The sequence below is a fragment of the Microtus oregoni genome, unplaced genomic scaffold (assembly GCF_018167655.1).
Source record: "Microtus oregoni isolate MIOR12 unplaced genomic scaffold, Mior012 000007F_ref0000211, whole genome shotgun sequence".
Lineage (NCBI taxonomy): Eukaryota > Metazoa > Chordata > Mammalia > Rodentia > Cricetidae > Microtus > Microtus oregoni.
This window is the reverse complement of record NW_024543066.1, coordinates 12,738,508-12,762,194: the sequence shown is the minus strand read 5'-3', so window position 1 is coordinate 12,762,194 and position 23,687 is coordinate 12,738,508. Positions and strand designations below refer to the sequence as shown.

General features: G+C 48.2%; 1 protein-coding gene across 5 annotated transcripts in view; it reads left to right on the top strand.

The window, feature by feature from the left end:
- Micu1 (mitochondrial calcium uptake 1) overlaps positions 1–22,986 on the top strand; it is a 135,984-nt gene extending 112,998 nt beyond the window's left edge. For all 5 annotated transcript variants that reach the window (XM_041656153.1, XM_041656152.1, XM_041656150.1 and 2 more), the window contains 3 exons: positions 8,926–9,034; positions 21,287–21,376; positions 22,075–22,986. In XM_041656153.1, coding sequence (XP_041512087.1) covers positions 8,926–9,034; positions 21,287–21,376; positions 22,075–22,232 — 357 coding nt within the window. In that variant the 3' untranslated portion in view covers positions 22,233–22,986. The remainder of the gene's footprint in view (positions 1–8,925; positions 9,035–21,286; positions 21,377–22,074) is intronic.
- Positions 22,987–23,687: the final 701 nt, after the last annotated feature.

Genomic DNA, 23,687 nt, shown 5'->3' with positions numbered 1-23,687 from the left:
AGTAGAAATGCACATGGTACACCCGTGTATACACCAAAACTCATGCCCATAAAACAAAAATAAATAACTCTTAAAGATTTATGAGGCAAGACCTTCTTCAAGCCAATTAAGTTAGAAGTTCAATGGTAGATCCAGGCATGTATTTTGTTTTTGTTTTTTGAGATAGGGTATCTCTTTAGCTTTGGAACCTGTCCTGGAATTCACTCTGTAGACCAGACTGGTCTTGAACTCACAGAGATCCGCCTATCTCTGCCTCCCGAGTGCTGGAATTAAAGGTGTCTGCCACCACCGCTTGGCCGGGCATGTGTTTCTTAAACCCCCTGGTTTCTTTTATCCCAGTCTTTACTCCATTTCCTCCCCTTCAAGATCCTACCCAAAGGCCAGGCGGTGGTGGCACGCACCTTTAATCCTAGCACTCGGGAGGCAGAGGCAGGTGGATCGCTGTGAGTTCGAGGCCAACCTGGTCTACAAGAGCTAGTTCCAGGACATGCTCCAAAACTGCAGAGAAACCTTGTCTCTAAAAACAAAAACAAAAACAACAAAAAAAAAAGATCCTACCCAAAGAAGAAGGAATCCCTGTTAGAGTTGAAGAACGTTCATCACGACTGGTTGTATAGCCGTGAGCCTAGGGGTTTACAAATGACTACCCACCGGTTACTGCTTTCTTCTTTTTGTAACATTAATGCAGTATTGATTCATCTTCTCTCTGTTAAACTCTGAGCCAACCACTTTTCAGACTTCCTGGGGAGGTTCAGGAAAAGGAACGTAAGGAGCAGACAAGACCTAGAAGAAAGAAATGTTGAGGGATAGAAGCAGAGACAGCTGTTCACATGTGAAGAGGATGAAAATGGCTACCACTGGGCAAGAGGGCCCCATGGTGTCTGAGAGAGCAAAGCCAGGAGTTGCACTGGAGGACTGTATTTCAGAGAGGGTTCCTGGAATCACCAGACTCCCCAGATGGTCCCAGTCCTAGAGCTAGCCACCCCCGTGACAGCCCAACCCCAGAGCTAGCCACCCCCGTGACAGTCTAGCCTCAGAGCTAGCCACCCAGTGACATCCCAGCCCCTGAGCTAGCTACCCCTATGACATCCCAGCCCCAGAGCTAGCCACCCCCATGACAGCCCAGTCCCAGTTTGGCTGTGTTGTAAATGCCCCTTGAAAAGATGCAGGTTTGGAAGTTGCAGCTTGGTAGAGATGAGATGAGGAAGGTGGGCCCGGCAAGCTACTGAGGAGACATCTCATTGGTCAGTGTTTCTGGTCAGTTCAACACTGCTGCAAATGACACAGTAGCCGCGAGGCATTCTGAGAGCGATAAACTTGGGACAGACCTACATTTCCAGGGGACTCTGAGGCAGGAGAGCTGGTTCCAAGGGAGAGAAGACAGCAAGAACAGGGTGTAGCACTGACACTTTGTATGCACTAAACATTTACCACTCTTGTGCCCAGTTATCACAGTCTTGCTTGGTTGACAGAACCATTGTTCAGATAACAAAGTATTCTTAAGAGCTTTAGCTGTTGGCCAGAAGTCACACACTGCCTAAGAGGCAGCCCCAATATCCAAAGCCAAGAAGGTTCCATAACCTTCCTACTGATGACCTATTCATTGTCACAGTTTGTGACAAGGAATTAACTCTGCAGCCTGTAGTGGCCTCAACCTCTCAATCCTCCTGCCTCAGCCTCCCAGTGCTAGGATTTCAGGCATGTCCCACCACTCTCAGCTGGTTGTCACTGTTCCCTATGATCCAAATAAGCACAAGGTTTGGGAGACACAACAACCCATGGTCACAAGGCTCCAGCCTAAGGTTGTTAGGGACATAGAAAGGCCCACCAATTAGAGCAGATGGTGGAGGATCGTAAGTCTGTAGCCAAGAAGCCTGGGAGCCAATCCGCTTGGCAACAGGAAATCTCTGGCACTTTGTGAGCAGGGAAAGATGAAGATATGAAGAAAGTGATGTTTCAAGAAAATTAGATACTTGCGGCAACATCAGTAACAGAAATATTTAATTTCCCCTGCTGCCAAGTTGCAGCTGAAGACAGCTAGGGTTTACGAAAGGAGAGCACTGTATGAAATAAGAGACTGAGCCAAGACCAGATGACAAGATGAGGACAGCCATGGTATAAGGGAGAAAAAGACTTTTCAGTGGACAATGAAAGAAGCTTGAGCAATCAGACTCACTCCCTGCAAATGAACTTGTGTAGTAATAAGGGCGGCGGGGCTGCGTCCCCAGCACCCTGGCTGCCTGGCTAGTTTATGCCCGAAATAACAACACACAAACTGTATTCATTTAATCGCTGCTTGGCCCATTTCTATCTAGCCTCTTCTAGGCTAATTCTCACATATTAATTTAGCCCATTTCTAATCATCTGTGTAGCGCCCCTAGGTGCACTTACCGGGAAGATTCTAGCCTATGTCCATCCTGGGTCATAGCTTCATCGCATGCATCTGCCTGGGAGCTGGGAGCATGGCGTCTCTCTGAGGCGTCTGCTCCTGAGAGGAGAGCTGTGGAGTCTGAGCTCACTTCCTCTTCCTCCCAGCGTTTTGTTCTGTTTACTCCTCCCACCTATCTTCTAACCAATGAGGGCCAAGCAGTTTCTTTTTATTTAACCAATGACCTTCCTCCATCAAACTTGCTGCCTGATTTAAGTCTGGGCAAAGTATTTGTGAGGGTGTTCATGCTCATCCAGGCCCGTGTTCATCAGTGCTGGATGTCTGGCTCTACAGCTGACTCCAGAGGAAGCCAGCTTCTCCTAACCATCTTCTTATCTCCTCCAGCTGCACGTTCTGTTTTGACAAGTCAGGGTTTCTCTACATAGCTTTGACTGTCCTGGAACTCACTTTGTAGACCAAGCTGGCCTCAGGTTCCTATAGATTCACCTGCCTCTGCCTCCTGTGTGCTTCACCATGCCTGGAAAAACTTTATTTTTTAAAACTTCTCTATTGGGGGAGCAGAGCGTACATATTCTGCAGCGTGTGTGGAGGTCAGAGGGCACTGGAAGGCACCTGCACTCTCTTTCCACCATGCGGAGAGGGAGGATTGAACTCGGGTCATCAGGCCTGCCAGCAAGAACCGTGATCCACTGAGTCATCTCACCAGGCCTGCATTTTAATTTTCTAAACAGTTTTTACTGAGGTATAATTTATAAGCCATAAAAGTCATCATTTTAATCGTACAGTGCAGTAGTTCTTAGTAAATGTTCAGTTATGCAGCATCACTGCCAACAGTATGAAAGCATGTCCGTCACCCAGAAGATCCCTCGTGCTCATTCTCAGTGCGCATCTCTGCCCTGCTCCCATCAATCAATCGCCCATTCTGAGCATTTCATAATAACTACAGTGAAGTCTTTCTCCTTTGGCTTTTCTGCTTAGCATAATGTTGAAGATTCATCTGTGCTAAAGCACATATTAATTGGGGTGCTTTTTTGCTTTTTATTGCTGAGTAGTAAATAGCATTCCATCATCCATGTTTTCTTCACCCATTCGCCATCAAACACACAACCAAACTGCTTCCATTTGGGGCTGCTAGAAATTCTGCTAGTTCCAGGACAGCCAGGGCTGCTACACAGAGAAACCCTGTCTCAAGAAAAGAAAAGAAAAGAAAAAGAAATTCTGCTGTTCTCAATGTTTATGTGCAGGTTTTTACATGGACCTGTTTTGATGTTGAAGTCCTCTTTTAATTTTTGTTTTGTTTTTTGTTTTTCATGACAGGATTACTCTGTGTAGCTTTGGAGCCTGTCCTGGAACTCACTCTGTAGACCAGGCTGGCTGGCCTTGCCTCCCGAGTGCTGGGATTAAAGGCATGCGCCACCACAGCCTGGCTAGTTTTTATTATTATGTTATGTGCATGAATGTTTTGTTTGCATATATGTTTGTAAAACGTGAGTGTGCCTGGTGCCTGCAGGGGCCAGACGAGGGTGTCAGATCCCCTGGAACTAGAGATACTGACAGGTGTGAACAGGCTTCATGTGGGTGCTGGGAGCGGAACCTGGGTCCTCTGGAAGAGCGGCCAGTGTTCCTAGTTACTGTGCCATCTCTCCAGTGCCTGGACCTGTGTTTGTTTGTTTTTTAGTTTTTAGAAGACTCCTAGGAGGAAGATAGGGTTGTGTACAGCTTTAATCCTGGCACTTAGGAGGGACAGACAGGAGAATCTCTGTGAATTTGAGGCCAGCTTGATATACAGTGTGATGATTTCTAGGACAGCCAGAGCTATGTAGAGAGACCCTGTCTCAAAAAAAACCTCCCAAACTGTTTTCCACAATGATCATTGTACTTTTCCACATGAGTATGAGAATCCCATTTCTCTGCATTCTCAATAATACAATACAATAATACAATAATCCTTGCTCATTGTCTTTTACCACAGTCATCTTAGTAGCTCGTTATAGTTTGTCGTTCATTCATATCTTGTTTAATACAATGTTTCTTGACATTTGTTGTTTGTTTATGGTGCTGAGGTCAAGCCCAGGGCTTGTGTGTAGGTCAAGTGCTATACCTCTGAGCTACATCTCGCTACCAAGTCTTTCCTTAAACCAAGCTGCTAGATTCTCTCTATTGTGTCGTAAGAGTTCTTTATACAAGTCCTTTATTTAAAAAAAAGTGATTCTCAAATATTTTCTTTCATCCTCTCATTTATAATTTCTCTCGGTTTTGGTGAGCTCTGACTCAGGGGTTTGGGGTTTAGATTCTACTTTGCTGTGTTACGTAAGAACTCTTCCCTCAGCCAGAAAAATACCCACAATTTTCTTCTAAACTTCTTGTGGATCCCTTTTACTTTGAAAAGACAGACCTTGTTAACAGCTCCCTGGTGTCGAATGCATAGTTTCAGTGCTTGGAAAATTGCCTCTGCTTCCACAAGCTACTGCTAATCTTACCATCTTTTTTTGAGTAGCCTCACTTTTATGTAAGTCCGTCTTCCCTGAGGTCACTAATTAGCTAGTTTACAGAACAATAATAGCTACTAGAAGTTCTACCTCCCTGTAGATTGTCAAGAAAACTCTACTGACATCAAGCTCAGGGGAGGACGCTCCCTCCTGGCTGCTGTTGACACCACTTCCTTTCACGGCCAATAGATTGTACGTGAGCTTTAGTCTTCCTGTTTGAACAGCTCAGTTCACAATAAGCATAGCCCTTAGCTTCTACTGTACATCCACAAAGCTCATGGCCGTGTGTGTGTGTGTGTGTGTGTGTGTGTGTGTGTGTATTGTGTGAAGCAGTTACTGGAAAATAAGAGTTTTGTGGTTGGTCTCGCCTTTTTCCTCAAGGAGGCCTGTGTAAATCACGAGCTCCATAACATCAAGGCCTATGTCCAGTGTAGTTTTATTTCTCCTGCTGTTCTTGGCAGAGTGCTGGATAGCAAGTAAGCGCTCAATAAATATTTTTTATTGCATCTGTATAATAAAGAGCATTATATATTAGATTTAATGGTGTCATCAGGTGATTTGTGCCCCACTGTTTGTCTGAATCTTGATGAATAGGCACTCGGTGCAGGTTGTCCTCCCTCCGTCCTCCCTCTGTCCTCACTCTCTCCCTCCATCCTCCAGTAAGCCCCGCGTGAGAAGTCTTGAGCTGTAGTATTTCAGGTTTACCAAAACAATTCATTAGCAAACATCAGCAATTCTTTATCAAAGTAGAAAATATTTCTCTACAGTGTCCTCTCTGTTTTAGGAGTTTTAGGTCAGCCTGAGACTGAGGGTGTAGCTCAGTGGTAGATCTTGTCTAGCATGCAAGTCCCTGTGTTCTCTTCTCAGTTCAACAAAAAAAGAATAGAAATTTAAGCCTGGCAAAATGGCTCGCAGCTATAAGTACTTGCCACAGAAGCATCACGGCCTGAGTTTAATCCCAGGAACCCAGGCAGAGAAAGCCAAGTGTGACAGCACGGATCTGTAATCCCAGCACTTGGATGTGGTGGTGGGAGGTGGAGACAGAGAATTGCGCGGAGGCTCTCGGGGCAGCTGTGCTGATATGCGTGGAGCAGCAGAAGTGAGAGAGTGAAGTAGGCCAGCTTCAGTAAGATGGAAGGAGAGAGCGCCAACTCCTGGAAGCTCTCTCCAGCCTCCGCACACACCATGGTACATGCCCACATGCATGCACAAACACACAATAACTGGAGGTGGTGGTGCTGTTTTCATGTTTGTTTGTTTTCAGAGACTGGTCTCACTATGTATCCCTGGCCTGGAACTCACAAAGATCCACTTGCCTCAGAGGCTTCCAAGTGCTGAGATTAAAGGCATGTGCCACTATGCCCTGCTTAAAATTGTATCTTAAGATATTATTTGTTGACTGCTTTTGGTGGGCTACTCAGTCTAGGGGTTGTAACCCACCCTGCAGTTCAGTTATTCCAGGGTCCCAGAGAGGCACTATCTGGAAGATAATGGGCTAAGAGAGAGGAATGAGGCTAAGCGGGAGTTCCTGTCAAAGCCTCCGTTTATTAGAGATGGGGTACAGTTTATATAGGGTAAGGAGTTGGGGGGTGGGTACAGGTGCCTGGGCTCTTGCCGCATGGTTCACGTTGGTCGCAGGGCCAGGAGGTTACCTTCGGTCAGGTCACCTAGGCCAGGAAGTCACGAGTTGACACACCTAGTTCTCTAGATAGTTTGGAATGTGGGGTGGGTTCCGCTAACAGATAGCTCTCCATTAACAGCCAATTTGGGTGTGGGGTAGGCTCTGTCAATAGAACGATTCCTAACACAATTAGGGGTATGGGGTTCTCTGCAGACTCCTCAGGGTGATGGTTCCTGTAATGATTTTAGGAGGAAATTGGCTCCTGACAATTATTTATTTTATATGAATGAGTATTTTTGTGTTGAGTGTTATATGGATGAGTATGTTAAGTTCATGCATCACATGCATGCCTACTGTCTGAGGAGGACAGAAAGGGCACCAAGGTCCCCTGGAGTCAAGTCACAGACAGTTGTGAGCCACCGTGTGGGTGTTGAGAACTGGACCTGGGTCCTCTGCAGGAGCAGCCTGTGCTCTGCCCTGCTGAGCCATCTCTGCTGCCCTAGAAAGCTGCTCTGAAAAGGAAGAGGAGGAAGAATGCTGTCTGCTCTTCCTCACCAAATCCTCTCTTCATTTCTGCAAAGCTATAAACCCTAAGTGCATTTTGTGTGTGTGTCCCAATACACACAGAATCTGCCACTTTAAACATTTTTAATTGTGTGATTCAGGGGTTTCAAGTGCATTGCCATTATTGGGCAACCATCCGCACTATCTCCGGAACTGTGTTCACCTCCCCAAACTGAAACTCTTTACACAGTAACGCCCTGTTCCCTGTGGTAACCACCAGCCTACATTCTGTCTATAATTTTGCCTAGCCCAAAAAAAAAATCCTTCCTCCATGTCCTTTATTATTTTGTTGTTGTTTTGTCTTCAAAATAAGGTCTCACCATGTATCCCAGGCAAATATCATACTTAAAACTCTCCTGCCTCAGTCTCTAGAATGTAGAAACCGCAGACATATACCGCCATGACCTGGAGAAGGAAGGTGAGGCAGGCCTGTGTTCTTCATTTGGTCTACTGGTCCATCTCTCAGGGGACACTTATGTTGCCTCCATCTTTGCATGGTCTTCTGAGGGATGGAGGAAGTGGTACCGTGCATAGCGGGGATATAGGTGTGCTTTGTTCATAACTCTTCAAAACTGAAAATTACCCATTGTTGAAACAGGAAAATAGTTTGTGAGCAGTGAGATGGCTCCATGGGTGAAGGCACCCATGACCTGGTGACCTCAGTTTGATCCCAGGAACCCTTGCAATGGTGGAAGGAGAGAACTGGCTCCACAAGGTTGTCCTCCGACCTCAGGACAGCCCCTCTCAAACACGAACCCACCCTAATAAATTACAGATGTATAGGGACCCTTTTTTTTCCTGGTTTTTCAAGACAGGGTTTCACTGTGTAGCTTTGGAGCCTGTCCTGGAACTCGCTCTGTAGTCCAGGCTGGCCTCAAACTCACGGAGATCCACCTGCCTCTCCCTCCCTTGTGCTGGGTTAAAGACATGCGCCGCCACCGCCCGGCAACATAGGGATCCTTTTAAAAAGAAAAACAGATGTGATATATTTATATGATATAATACTTTACTTTATACAATAAAAATGAGCAGTAATAAACAAAAACATGGGGCAGGCCTTAAGGAGAAGTCATACATAGCAAAATGCATGCTGCTTAATTCTACTTATAAAGTTCAAAAATAGACAGAGGCAGTGGCTCTCAGCCTCCCGAATGCTGTGACCTTTAATACAGTTCCTCGTGTTGTAGTTAGCCCAGTCGGGGAGGAATCTAATAGGATGCTACTCCTGGGCCCAAACGAGATCCTGTGGGTGCTATTTAATAACTGCTTCTTAAGTTTGAGTGTTTGTATTTTATGCACCCTTAGAGTCGTCATACTGTGCAGTGAAACATCTTTTAAATTCTCTGATTCTCCAAAGAGAAAGGTTACAGAAAGTCACATGACACAACCCTACATCCAGTTCTAGCTCTCTGATGTGCTAAGATAGACTCACTTGGCCCTGCTTGGAGAGCGCTAGGGACGAGCTGGAGGTGAGCTGTATTCCAGCTTTCTCGTTACTGTGTTCCTGGGCTCTGCAGTTCAGGGATGGAAACCTGAAGCCCCAGCAATCCACATCTCAAATATCCTGCTTATCAGGTATTTACCTTATGATTCATAATAGTAGCAAAATTATAGTTATGAAATAGCAACTAAATAATGTTATGGCTGGGGGCCACCACCACATGAGGAACTGTATGACAGGGTCACAGCCTTAGGAAGGAGGAGAAGCACTGCTCTAGACTTTGTCCTGTGGTGTACACAGTTGCCATCCCTTGACTGACTGGCCCAGCATCTCTAAGTTGGGGGAGTGTGTTCCCGCTGGTTTCTCTGACTTTGCTCTTTGTGGGGGGCTCTGCCTTATCTTGCTGCTGCTCCTCTTCCAGGGCCTGACTTTCCAGGAAGTAGAGAACTTCTTCACTTTCCTGAAGAACATTAATGACGTGGACACTGCATTAAGCTTTTACCACATGGCCGGAGCATCTCTCGATAAAGGTAAGAAGCCCGGAAGTTTCTTTCTTGAAGCTATAAGCATTAATCTGTATCCGTTAGGTGAGTGGCTCCCCTTAAAATGTCAGCTTTTCTAGGCATTGCCCTTCAGTTTCCTCTTTTTGTTTGTTTATATGTTTGATTTTGGTTTTGGTTTTTTGAGACAGGGTTTCTCCGTATATCTCTGGCTGTCCTGAAACTCCCTCTATAGACCAGACTGGCCTCAAACTCAGAGACCTACCTGCCTCTGTCTCCCAGATGCTGGGATTAAAGGCATGCGCCAACACCACCAGGTGGTTTATTCTCTCGTGTCGGCCTTAAATGAGCCTTACACTTCACCCAGAGACGCCAAGCTCGGCACGTGCATCGGATGATGCAGCAGACAGGGCAGACTGTCACTGTGACGTCTGGAAACAGGCGTGGAGCCAAGCAGAGAGCGCCTCAGACCTCTCTCCTCTGAGGCAGAGTCATGGCGTGGGTAACGTCATGTTGTCATATGTCATATGTCACTTTGTCAGCTGTACGTCAGTAAGGCTAGAAAAACAAACGAGACGGCTCTGCTTGCAGCCAGAACTCCTTTCACTTTTCTTCCTTTCCAATTCGGGTGCTTTTTATTTTAATCTAGCTATATAGTTCTTTAAAATAGCATTTGTTTGCTTAAAATAATGCCTCCTCTCATTTCTGTAGGCTCTATTTGGGGAACCATGATGCGGATGTCTTGGGGAGGTATTACCAAATCCTCCTTCCCGAACACAGCTTTGGCTGTGTTGCCAGCTCACACGGCAGGATTAGATACCATGTGCAAATCCAAAAACATAAGATTTAAAGTCAGAAGTTACAAAAATAGAATTAATAAGCACTTCTGGGTTTTTTTTCCTCCTCAACTAAAGCCAACGGAACCACTTAAAGAAAACTATATGGGATGAATCACTATCTGTGTTAAAATTATAGGGTGTACAAAATAAAATGATTCAGGGTAGTGGTAACGAAGAGAAATGCAACCTAGTGATTAAAAAGGTGGTAGGGGAGTTTCTTTCAAATGACTTTGGGCCGTTTACAGAGTAAGATGGCGGGCCTCTGTGCACTCACACGCTTACACCCAGAGGCGGGGTACAGATTACAGAGCCCTGCCTGACACGCAGAAATACATTTAGCTTCAAGGCCTGCGGTGCTGGGTCATTTACTTTGACGTCTTGATTTGGTTTATATGTTTTACGTTGGATCCCCTAAGTGTACATTGATAGATATCAAGGGGGTACGGCCTAGCTTCATACCAAGTAGCAGAATGAACTGCATGCCTGTGTCTCCCAGGACTGCTACAAAAAATTACCACAAACTTGATTTAAAGCAACAGAAATTTATTCTCTCATAGTTGAGTGTTAAAGTCATGGGGCGTGAAATGAAGATGCCGGCAGGGCCATGCTCCCTCCAAAGGCCTTTAAAGAGCATCCTTCCTTGCCTCTTCAGCTTCTGGTGGCTATGAGCGTGTTCCTTGACCTGTGGGTGCTTAGCGACCATGTCTGTCCTATCTCTATGTGGCCTTCCCCTCTACATCCCTAAATGTCTTCACCTACTTGGTCTTATGAGGTCTCAGAGCCCAGCTAGTAATCCAGGCTATCGTTATCTCAAGGTTCTCAACCACAGCTGCACTGACCACGTACATTCTCAGCTAGCTCCAACGCCTTGTGTCACGGCATCCTGGTTTCAGTTCTTTCCAGACAAGGTTTCTGTGTGTAACAGCCCTGGCTGCCCTGGAACTCACTCTGTAGACCAGGCTGGCCTCAGACTCACTGAGATCCGCCTGCCTCTGCCTCCCAACCATTGGGAGTAAAGGCGTGCGCCACCACCGCCCGGCCGTCCTATTCTTTCTTATAGCATCTCTCACTGAGTTTGTGTGGAGGTTTGCACATTGCTGTGTAGACTGTCTGCCATTCAGACTAAATTCTTACGACTTCCTGTGTGTTCTCTATGCCTAGAGCAACACCTGAAATAGACTAAGTTCTACCTACAGCAATTCCAGGTCTTTCCTCCTCTCGCCACAAAACTGGGTAAATTTTAGTACTGAGATGAACCCCAGAAGAAATGATGCATGGTCCGGTGATTAAGAACACAGGCTTTAGGCTGGGAAGTGGCTCAGTTGGTGAAGTTTTTGCCTACCATGCACAAAGCTGAGGGTTTGGTCCCCAGCACCACCTGCTAACCCTGAGTGTTATCCCAGTGTTTAGGAGTAGAGAGGCAGGATGGGAATCTCAAGGCCAACTCTGGTTACATAGTGTGAAGCCAGCCTGGGCTTCAGGAGACCCTGATTCTAAAGAACACAGGCACTCATGTCACCCTGCCCCAGCTTGTCTTGGCTGCTACCATGTACAGGCTGGGTGGCATTGACTCGTTCTGTGGTTTTAAAGTAAGGATAAAGATACTAACTCACAGGGTGTCAGAGGACGAATGCACACAGAACTGTCACCTTGTGCGTTTGCTAAAGGTCCTGTTCCAAAGTTGATACCGTGAGCACAGTGTGATGCTGCTCATGTGTTTATTTAGCCATCAACACAGCTGCTGTCCTGGCCATGGGGTTCTATCCTAATGAAGCTCTCAGGAGTGGAGGCAAGATGAGTATACGGGCAGTCTGGTTAGCATGGGAAGTGCTAATGAGCCAGGAAATGTGGAGACTTAGGGTGGAACCCCGACACCGCTCTGGGCACAGAAGCAGGGCAGGGCCAAAGCAGCCGACCCTCTGTCCTGCCTCTTCTCAGTCTCAGATGCTCTCGGTCTCGGCTGTCTCCTTTTTCTCTGGAAAGGTTAAGACCTTCAGACACTGGCATCTTTCCGAGGCCCTGGCACCATTTCCTCCTTGGCTAGTTTAGAGCTCACAAATCAACCCCGAAGCAGTTTCCCCAAGCAGCGGTGTGATCGATATGGTAATGAGTCCTCCCTAGGTTTGCAGAGAAAAGTGCTCCATAATCTAAATAAGTTGGAAAATGCCAGCGTGGCACAGGATTTCTCCCCTAAAGCACTGTTCCTGCTAGCTTTTAATATGCTAATGTCTGTTACTAATCCCCAAAGGAGGGGTGCAGTTGCCAGACTTGATTTGCTCCAAAATACCTTTAGTACCTTGGAGATTAATGCTCCACTGGATAGTTCAAGAGGTCCAGACAGGCAGCAAGTACAGACGGATAGATATGTCATCAGAGAATATGACCCAGGGATAATATTGTAAGTTTCATTGAGGTGGGGTTGTTTGGTTTGGTTTGGTTTGGTTTGGTTTGGTTTGGTTTAGGTTTGTGTGGACCATGTGGTAACCACTCAGATAAAACTCAGCTAAGAATGCAGTGTCCCTGGTGAATCCTGACCTCCTGAAGACATGGCCTCCAGTAAAGACTGGATTTCCACTATAGGTCATCTCTCATTTAGCATTGACGAACAGCCAGCTCTGTTGCTCATTCATGCACATAAAATCAAATGCATTACCTCTGACTGGCTGTCTAAATTATGTAAGTAATCTGCTGGAGAAGAAATGGGAAGTTGAGCACAACCCCTCCCCAGTGCCCTCCTGTGATGATATAGTTCTGCTCTAGCCGGAGCTCAAGAATGAGCTATTTCCTCTCCATCTCAAAGCATATCTGTTTCTGCCGGAAGAGTGAAAGGTCCAGGTCCAGGGGCCCTGGCAAAAGGCACCTCAGGGTATTAGATTTGGTAATTGTGTGCGTCCAGCATGTCCCTCGTGTCCTCCGAACTGTAATACGTGAGAATAATCACAAGTAATGTCTGCTGCTTTCTTACTCAGACTTTCGCACATAGCTACTCCAACTGAAGGCTCTCATTTCTTCTTCCTATTGTGGGACAGGGCCTCACTGCACAGCCCTGGCTGTCCTAGAACTCTGTGTAGACCAGGCTAGCCTGGAACTCTCAGAGATCCATCTGCCTCTGCCTCCTTAGTGCTGGAATTAAAGGCGTGCACCACCACCACCCCAAGCTTTTCCTCATCACTCTGTAGGATAAGAGAATAAATATTAAGTCTGTGGCATAGCTCAGGCCAGATGTTCTTGGCAGCCCCAAGGTGACCTTTGAAGCACTGTTCTCACCATCAAATGATTCTAGTTTCTTTTGTCTCGGAAGTGACTCGAATCACAAGGATAACCTCTAAGAGCCCCTGTGGCTTCAGATTCTCTGAATCTAACATTTAGAATAAACGCCTCAATCTTCTGCCATTTAGGTCCTACTGATTTTTTGGGGGAGTCTGAAGTTACTGGTGGTGTAGACAGTTTCTAACTCAAAGCAGGCCTCACATTCCGAACAGAGCATTAAACAGACACACTGGTGCCTCTATTGCCGTCTAAGCTTTCTGAGGTGTTGCCCTTTCATCGCCTCTGACACTGCCGCATGTCAGGAACCCCAGAGCAGCTGTCACTGCAAAGCAGCTTCCATAACAGCCATAACGTTAAGTGCCTCTGGCCTCAGAACATATGCACGCACACACACACACACACACACACACACACACACACATGCACATACTTGGAAATTAGATCCTGTCACACTGCTTCTTGACGACTTCAAGATGTACTGTCATTAGCAGCCTATGAAGGTGAGCAGAGTCTGTCAGGCCGTGTCAACCCGATGAATTTTAACCTACCTACAGCCAGTTCAGTCTTGAGTGTTAGACGTCACTGAAGCTAGAGGCAGAGTCCAGCAAGGATATTGTTATATAAAGAAGGAGCCTTCTGCAGATTGAGGATAGAATAGAGGAGGAACACGTTCAGCAAATCACAGCCATCTTTCCCATGGAATACGCACTCTAGAGCTGTTATAGGATGCTGTTTGCATTCTGGGAGGGAATTCTCTCTCAGTCAAGGTGCTGGATGAGCCGAGCACAGCACTGTTTGCTGTGTTGCCGCTTCATGGAAAAGGGGGAAGAGGAAGAGGAAATCTTTCATGTGCATGTGTCTGAGGTGCTGCTGGCTGCCTCGGTACTGAGGACACTATTGCACACAGCTGAGAGCCAGACCCCACTCTTCACAATTTGAACTTTGAAGTAGGTGAATGTATTCCCTAATCAGAAATCATTTTCTGACCAGGCATAGTGGCTCACACCTCTGATTGCAGGACTCAGAAGGCTGAGGCAGGAGGATCCAGGAATTTGAGGATAAGCTGGCAAGACCCTGTCTCAGTGTGTGCTGGAGGTTGAGGGAGTATGGCCTTGAGACAAGAGCTGGCATGTTAGGTACCCTTACAAGGAGTACTTGACTGGCCTCTAATGAAATCCCTCCCAGGGTTTGCCCCCGCCCCGCACCATATGCGCCAGCTCTCGAGTTAGGCCTTCGCACCCTTGCTGCTTCCCATACTTCATTCACACTGAGCCCTCCACCCCACCCTACATCACTCGCTCTCCCATGTGCACAAATTGAAAGCAATCTGCCTTGGCACTCGTTTTGAGTTCACATACAAATACACCCACCTCCTCCAAATACACAGTGTTTCATCGTGCTTCATGTGGGTTCGCACATAAGATATTTCTCCATCTTAATAGTGTACGTGCTGCCCCCGTCTAGATCAGGACTGTCCTCTAGTGTGTCAGCTGAAAACCTTGACTGCCTAATGGTGCTCTTAGACACGCTTGTCTGAAGCCAGGCGTGGTGGTAGAATATGCCTATAGTTCCGGGACTCGAAAGGCTAAGGCAGGCAGTTCGTGGAGCCCAGCAGTTAGAGAACAGACCGGCAACACATCTATAATGTGTGTGTGTGTGTGTGTGTGTGTGTGTGTGTGTGTACAAAAAAACAGGGGCTGGAGAGATTCCTCAGTGGTTAAGAGCATTAACTGTTCTTCCAGAGGACCTGGGTTCAATTCCCAGAACCCATGTGGCAGCTCACAACTGTCTGTAACTGCAAGATCTGACACCCTCACATAGGCATATATGCAGGCAAAACATCAATACACATAAAATAAAAATAAATATATTTTCAAAAAAACAACTCTTGCCATTTTTAGGTAAGATGTGATAGGATTTTCAATGAAGCTAAACACAATACTGGACAATGTAATAAAACTTACAACTTAGTTAGGCTGAACCAGTTTAAGCAAGGGACCCATTGAGGCAGTCATCTGAGATGATGGCACTTGGGATTCAGAAAACCAAACTGCAGCTGTCCTTGGTAGCACGTACTGTTAGGGAGCAGGACCAATGGTGTCATACCTAGAGGTACCAGCAGCTCTTATGGCTAAGATGCTGCCCTGCTCCTTCCTCTTTCCTTTGTTGGCGCTCCTAAACACCGTCCTTCCCCACACCTTGTCCCAAATCATGTTGAAAAGTGAGTAGTAGAGCTGCCGGAGAGTGTCTGGAAGATGTTCAAAAAAAAAAGGACGCGTGCAAGAAAGGCTCCTCCCGTGTAGCGAGCCTTCCCAGGGCTGAAGCAGCACCTCCTCCCCTACTCGACCTTGGTCCCCACAGGCCAGCTTTTCATTTTCTCCCCTGCAGTCCAGTAGGGCATGACTAATCATGTGAACAACTCAGGACATCATTGAAACCTCTCGGTCACCTTTCCACACACCTTTGCAGGGGGGTGAGATGAGCGTCCTTGTCCAGGCCACCTTTGTGGTTTTACTTTTCATGAGGCTGTTGTTTCATATCCTGTTGAGCTGTCCCTTCAGTTGTGACATGCATTCCAAGGGCATGGCTAGCGACCCTCACTGCAGAGAAGGTCGGATCTGCGGTTGGCGGGAATGCCGCCTCCCCCCAGTCCTGGCTAGCTCTCATCCCTGACAGAAGGCACTGACGATGCCCTAACTTGGCTTTTCTGTTTTCTGGACTCTGTCCCTTTAGAGTGATAGAGTTGGGAAGGACCTGGCACTGTCCAGGTAAGAGGTCAAATGTGCGTAGGGAAAGAGCAGTAGGATATCTTCCACCCAGCGGCCACCAGCTTTGTGACCCTGGAAAGTGACTTCAGTTCCCTGGTTCTCCGCACCTCATCACCTCTGCAGTCTCTTCTGGCTCCAGGATTCTCTGGGTCCAAGTGGATGTGTGAGTTTTATCACCCCAGAGCTCCCCTGAGAGGCCATTGTGTGGTTAATTATGTGTAACCTAATTTCTGACATATTCTTGTAGTGCATGACGTAGTATGGACTTCTGTCCTCAACAGAGTTATCCACACACAGACCACACCAGGCACAGCGCAGGTCCTTCCTGGAGTTGTCAGAGCAGATGGTACCAGATTTTTCTTTTTCTTTAAAATTTTATTTCTTGAGACAGGGTTTCTCTGTGTAGCCTCAGTTCTGCTAGAACTCACTTTGTAGACCAGGCTGGCCTTGAGCTCACAGAGATCCTCCTGCCTCTGCCTCCTGAATACTAGGATGGCAGTGATACCAGATTTTGAGTTTCAGAATTCTACCGATTCTCCCCCATCTCAATCTTAAGTGGACATGGGCCCCTGGGAAGATTATTAGAAGTGTCAAAGGTGATCCTTGGCAACCTAAGCCCTCTCTTTCTTCTGGACCTTCATTTCCATATGGGCAGATGAGCAACTGGACTCCCAGCACCTCAGCATTATTCCGTGGCTCAAGGGGGGAGTGTTTCCTCTGTTCTAACACCAAAGTAACCAGCACAGAAGACTTCTGTGACCTCAAAAAAATATGGGGGCCAAGCGTAGTGGTACATGCCTTTAATCTCAGCACTCAGGAGGCATAGGCAGAAGGATATCCATGAATTCAGGCCAGCCTGGTCTACATAGCAAGTTTCAGGCTAACTGGGGCTACACAGTGAAACTCTGTCTGGAAAAACAAAAATAAAATGTGTAGGGATTTCTCCAGCAGCACACAAGCAATGAGTTCTACTTGAACCCACTCCCCCAATTTCATTTTGATATGCCTACCTAGAGCTAGGTCAGATCCTTCTGGTTGAGGTCTCCGCCCCCAGAGACTGACCCTGGCCTTCAGACACTTAACAGTACAGCCTTCCTTACCAAGCCTCTGCCCAGCCAGTTCCTAGTGTGCCAGGGCTCAGCTGACTGCGAGAGGGACTCAAAGGGCTCCGGCAGGCACAGAGGTTATTGGCTTGTTTCCGAAGCGGAGAGGTCAAGGAGGGGCAGAGAGCTTCTGTGCCTTCCCATCATCCTCCAGGAACCCCCATGTGACAGCAGTCCAGAAGCTATCCAAATGCTGTGCTCTGAAAGTCTTAGGGGGCTTCGTTACACAGGCATGAGTGAATGACTCAGTAGCCACTGGGGACCAGCTCAGTGGATTAGAGGGCATAGCTAGAAAATCCCTACAAAACTTGGTCTTTCCTGTGACCAGCATCCATCTTGAAACTACCCATATGCTATTGGCACCAGTCATCTCTTTGACACAGACAATGCCCCACTTGGGTAGTCGCAAGGATACTAGCTCTTATGTCAAAAAACTTGAAAAACTGTCTTAGTCACTTGTCTCATCCGTGTGACAGAATACCTGTCGAAAGACACTTGAGAGGCTGGAGGGATGGCCAGTGAGCAATATCACTTGCTGTGCATGCAAAAGGACCTGGATTATAAATTGGCTGGGCATGGCCAGGCATACACCTGCAACCCCGGGACTTTGGGGGCCAGAGACAGGATGATTGCTGAGGCTTGCTAGCCACCAGCTTAGCTCCAGGTTCCTGAGAGGCCTGGCCTCAAGAGAATAGGGAGTAATGGAGCAGAACATTCAGCATCGTGACGTCACCCTCTGCATGGACCACAGTCACAGGCACGCAAAATGAAAGCAGGGAGAGGGAGGTGGAACTTGACTTTGGCTAAGCTTGAAGGTACAGTCTATCGTGACAGGGAAGGTGTGGCTGCGTGGAAGGCGTGGCAGCAGGGAAGGCGTGGTGGCAGCAGGGAAGGCGTGGTGGCAGCAGGGAAGGCGTGGTGGCAGCAGGGAAGGCGTGGTGGCAGCAGGGAAGGCGTGGCAGCAGGGAAGGCGTGGCAGCAGGGAAGGCGTGGCAGCAGGGAAGGCGTGGCCCCAGGAGCTTGGGCTAGCCTTGGCTCCACCATCAGGAAGCAGAGGGTAGATATTTGTGTTCAGTTCACTTTCTCCTTTTTCTTTAGTCCAGGACCCCAGCCCAGGGGGTTATACTGACTACATTTGGGATGGACCTTTTCATCTCAACCCAGTAACATCCTCACAGACATGCACAGGGGTTTGTTTCCATGGTGATTCTAAATATCAGCAGGTTGCCAATGGAAATTAGTGATCACAAGAGGCCAAGTATGTATTTCAGAATCACAGTCACCAAATAGGGGAAGCCAAGAGTGCAGTACCAATAGCAGACAGACCCAGGAAAGTTAGGGTCCGCGGGGGTGGGGGGGGGGGGGAGTTCTCCTCACTGTGGTTTAATTAGTGTGATTCAGACAGGCTGAAAACAGTGTGAATGAGCCTGCTTTCCAGAGCAGCTGCCAAGCACTTGGCTTGTGATCTGCTGTCATCCCACTTGTCCCAAGAGCTCCCAACTTGACAGCTCACCAGCGAGTTGGTTTGTTCTGTCCTGTTGTGATTCATACCCTGGGGGCCTCTCCAAGGATCCTGTGCTGTGAAAAGGGCACCCCAGCAAGACTGTGCCCATCCCCGGGAGCCACAGTGCCTTAGCTAGCCCTGTAGTACGCAGACCATTAGCGCCCCCTCGAGGTGGGATGGGGCATGATCTGTGACCGCCCTGTGAGGGGTAGCCTTTGTAAGGAAATGTTCTGGCTGCAGCCTCGGGGAGTCCCTATTCTCCAAGCACTTAATACCAGCCTAATGAGCTCCGTGATGGAAATTGTCAAGAGCTCTCACTGACATCCTGGGATACTGCTTACTGGTTTATTAGAGCAGAGTGCTGTCTGCATGGGAGAAAGACGAGTCTTAGAACAACAAGATTGGCGAGGCATTCTACCCTGAGAGAATGGAGACTCGGGAGCGAAGCAGGAAGGCAGTTGTCAGAGCAGATGAAACACGAGATTGAGGTAAAGTGCAGAAAGTGTTACGGCCAGCAGAAAGCACACTCCAGCACACATGAGGGTCTCAGGCCCCTCGCAGGACTCCTCTGTGGCCGTGGAGGGAGGTGCAGTGGGTAACAGTGTTTGAGAACACCCGCTCTCATCCTGTTCTTCCTGAGCGATATCCCAAAGTCAAACCTCAGGAGATCTCTCCACCAGCTTTTGTCATTTTAGCTCCCTTGGCAGTTTCCTAGTCTCCTTACAAACTGCCTTTTGACCTCCTCTTCCTCTTCCTCCTGCTCTTTCTTGTCTTCCTCCTCATCTTCCTCCCTCTTCTCCATTCAGTTGAGTTAGCAGCCATAAGTTCTCCCTGCAAGACTCAGTTTCTCAAGCTTGGCACTGTACTTCTGACCAGCCCCAACACATGGCACATGAAAACTTACCACAGACGCTTCTGCCTAAATCTTTTTGTTCCAAAAAACATTGGCCTCCTTCGCTCTAAGTCACAGGCTGTGAACAAGGGTGATCTCAACCGTGGCCAAGGAGGGAGACACTGGTGCTTCCCACCTTCCTGAACAGCCCTTTTCCCCTTGAGCTTGAAGTTTTGAATGAGGAGGCAAAGCCATGCAAGAGCCTAAGCTGTTTCCAGATACTTCCACCCCGTTCGTCACCCTCACACCCTAAAATAAACACCAATAAGACGCCCCTGTGTGCCAAGCAACCTCAACACCCCCCTTGTGGCATCGTCTGATTTTGAATATGGGAGAAGTAAACCCTAAACTGTCAAGCGACTCCATCAGGGTGGAGCCACACAGAAAACCCTGTCTCAGTGACACCTTGCTCGGCTCTGCCCTACCATGGTATCTGTGTCTGCTGACCTTGGGGTCAGGGTACTGGATGTATATGGAGGTGACAGATGCTAATTGAGAAAGCAAACTGGTGAGAGGGACTGATGTTGACGTCTGAAATAGCAGAGGACACAGATGCCATTGCTGGTCCACAGGCTGCTGCTAATGGCTGCACAAGTTAGTCCATACACTGAACTCCGTCCTTTTCATTTTTCTTATTCTTAATTTATTTTATGTATGTGAATGTTTTGCTTGCAAGTTTATATGGGTTTCTTGTATGTGCCTGGTGCCTAAGGAAGTCAGAAGAGGGCTTCCGATGCCCTGGGACTAGAGCATGGATGCTTGGGAACCACGTGGATGATGAGACTCAAACCCAGGTCCTCATCAAGAGAAGTACGTGCTCTTAACCACGGAGCCATCTCTCCAGCCCCTTCTCTTTTCATTCAGTTTCACTTCACTTTGGGGTTGACCCGTAGGCAGTAATGTGATTGATAACCACAGGTAGGCCACGTGAGAGGGATGACAGCGGAAATTGCCTACTTCTTCCTGGCTTGTCTTCCCTGGGAAACCAATTCCACATGATTGCTGTATTTCATCGTAAATGTCAGAGAAGGAAAATGGCAAGAGAAGAGAGCTTCTCTACTGAGGTTTTAAAAAAAATGGTGTGTTGGTCTGGTGAGGCCAAATGCCCTGCTTCTCCAGGACTACAGCTAAGAGAAATGTATAGCGGAAACAGTGTCTTTTTGTGTAGCTCAGTTAGCCTTGGGCTCTGTTGCTCCTGAGTGCTGGGGTCCTGTACCACACGCTCTGCTCAGAATCAGGAGTCCTTTGTTTACTTCATGCCTCTAACACGTAGCAGCAATACAAAAGAAAAGACCCTGAAGGTCAGGCAGTGGTGGTGCACACCTTTAATCCCAGCACTTGGGAGGCAGGGGCAGGCAGATCTCTGTGAGTTCGAGGCCAGCCTGTCTACAGAGTGAGTTCTAAGACAGCCAGAGCTACACAGAGAAACCCTGTCTCAAAAAAACAAAAATAAAAAAGCAGACTCTAAGGTATAAGGGTATGGAGTCTTGGATAAAAATTTAATTCTCATTTTCTTTCTTATTTTCTTTCTCTCTTTTTCTTTTAATTCCTTATTGCTGGACATTGAGACTCAAGCCCAGGCCTGGCACATGCTGCCCAGGTGCTCCGTCACTGTGCACACACACGGTCCACTTGGATAGTTCGAGGCTTTCTCAGTGCCCTGACATGGTCTTGAGCTTTGGTTTTGGATTTGACACAGGTTCTCACTGTATAGCCCTGCCGCCCTCAGATTCTTGACTCTTCTTCCTCACCAGCTGCAATCACAGATGTGCACCCCCACAGATGACCTCATTTCCTCAAATATGACCTCAATACAGTCGCCAAGTTTTGTGTGGGTTAGCCCCCATCTGGAGAAAGGAGAGTGGAGGTATCTGTCAGCACTAACCGAGCATCTTTCTCCCCTCAGTGACCATGCAGCAGGTGGCCAGGACAGTGGCGAAGGTGGAGCTCTCAGACCACGTGTGTGACGTGGTGTTTGCACTCTTTGACTGCGACGGTGAGTGGGGTCCTGTGGGGTGTGGAGGGTGAGCCGGGCCTCGCTGTTTATAACGGGACTGCTGTCTATGCAGCAGCTTGGCCTTGGCCCCGTGAGCTTGAAGATACCACCCTGGGCCCCAGTTTGTGTTTTCCACTTCCTTGGGTTTTTCTAGTTTTTGTTTTGTTTTGTCATGTTGAGATGGGATCTCATTATGTAACAACAACAACGAGAGAGAGAGAGAGAGAGAGAGAGAGAGAGAGAGGAAGAATCAGATTCTGCTTGGGGAGGACATATAAGCCCAGGGTCAAGGCTAAGCAGAGTAGGATGGCCAGGCAAAGGGCAGCAGCAACACCTTCCAGATGTCGACACCCTGAGAGGTCCTAATGCCTTGCTACTTGAAGTTCTCCAGCAACCACACAGCCCCCCTGCACCCCAGCACTTACCCCACCACTGATGTCCCGTGTCTCTCCTACACCCTGGGAGTGTTCCCTGGACCAACACACAAAGCTCATGCATCCCTGTCCTCACACAGGACCTGACTTCTGCTCTAGTCTCAGTGTCAGTGACTGGAAGGACAGAGCAGCTCACCCTAAGCCAAGAGATGAACTTGGCTGAGTGTGTGCTGGGCTGCAGGGCCCGCGGGGTCCGCGGGGTGTGAGGGATGGGATTTTCTCCCTGAGTTTCTACTTACACCTCTGTTTTTCCTCACCCTCCAGGCAATGGGGAGCTGAGCAATAAGGAGTTTGTTTCCATCATGAAGCAGCGGCTGATGAGAGGCCTGGAGAAGCCCAAGGACATGGGTTTCACCAGGCTCATGCAGGCTATGTGGAAATGCGCCCAAGAAACTGCCTGGGACTTTGCTCTGCCCAAATAGGGTCCCACTGCCTGCACCCTAGCACCTGGACCCCTGGAGCGGCCCTTCATGCTGCTGCTGCTGCTTCTGGGAGTAGTGCCCCCCCCCTTTCTGGGAGTGACCTCTGGGCTCAGCAGGCTTCCCTCTTCACCCTTCCCTGACCCAGTCAGTTGCTACTAGACTTCAAGTTGGCTGCCAGATCAAAGGTTTTTAAAAACATGGACAAGTCTTCAAAGTGGAGACTTTAACTCCTTCAACTAGTGCCCTATGGATAAAGAATGCAGGGAGACTTCCGGATACCCACCAGCCCTGGGGAGCACCCACCCTTCCAGGCTCTCTCCCTCCTGACACCCACCAGCCCTGGGGAGCCCCCCCCTCTCCAGGCTGTCTCACTGTGGGTTTATCTTAAGAACATCCCCTGCTCTTCTTCCTCCTGCTGTTCCTAAACTGCAAGTTTGAAAATACTCTGGCGGGCAAGAGGAAGTCTGTGAGAAATGATAATGAAGGCGACCCTGGTGCCCCGAGCTGGCAGGAGTCCTGGTTGGAGGATCTGTGTCAGACACAGCAGCTCCAGGAAGGCCTTGCGCTCCCAGCAGAATTCCAGAGTCAAAGGAGCTGCCTCATGGTCCTCAGTGCCCTCATTTCCCTCCAAGGCTCCCAGTGTCACTTTCCCTCCCTATGGGCTTGCCAAGCCTAAACCCGGCTCAGCCAATCCTCCCTGTCTAAAACACTCATAAAATATCCCTTTAATTATACCAGTTTGCAGTAAATATCCCCAAGAATTCTCGCGTCCTTTCTTTTGGGCCTCTCCTCCGGCCCTTTGTTTTGTCCCAATGTGGTAGATCCCGTTCTCCTCACCAGAGGCTGTGGCAGCTTGAAACAGGGACACAAAGTGAGGGTACTTGTCATTAGGTGACTTTGTCCCTGCCCAGTTGGAGTAATGTTTCATTTGGAACTGGAATCCACAGTCCCTGACAAGAAATCTCCCTGGGGCTAGACTCTGAGCATCTGATTGGTGGACCTGCATTTTCAGAACCCTGGCAACATTGGCCTCTGCTAGACTCAGCTCTACCACTCTGTGTGTTGTTGAGCCGGTCATTCCCTGTTTGTTCCCTCAGCTGTTAAAGGGCAGGTTGAACTGAATGGTCCCTCAGATCCTTCCCATGAGCCTCTGTTTCAGCTCTGCCTCAGTGTGGCCCTCCACCCTAACTCAGAACATGGCCAGAGGTTATGGGGCAGCAAGAGGGCTGGCAGCTGTGTCTTCACCTGCACAGAAGAGCAGAAGGTGGCATTTCCTCCAGGGCCTCCCTTCCAGGAGGCCAGGTTGGCTCTCCACTGAGTCCGCTGCTTCCTGCCTCTTAGGCACCCTGTTCTCTCCACTCTGCCTGGAGTCTAAGTACAGGCCTTACAGTGCTGGTTGCTCTTAGCGTGGGGCATCATGCAGTGTGAGCCCAGAATCCATGCTCGCCCTTCCCA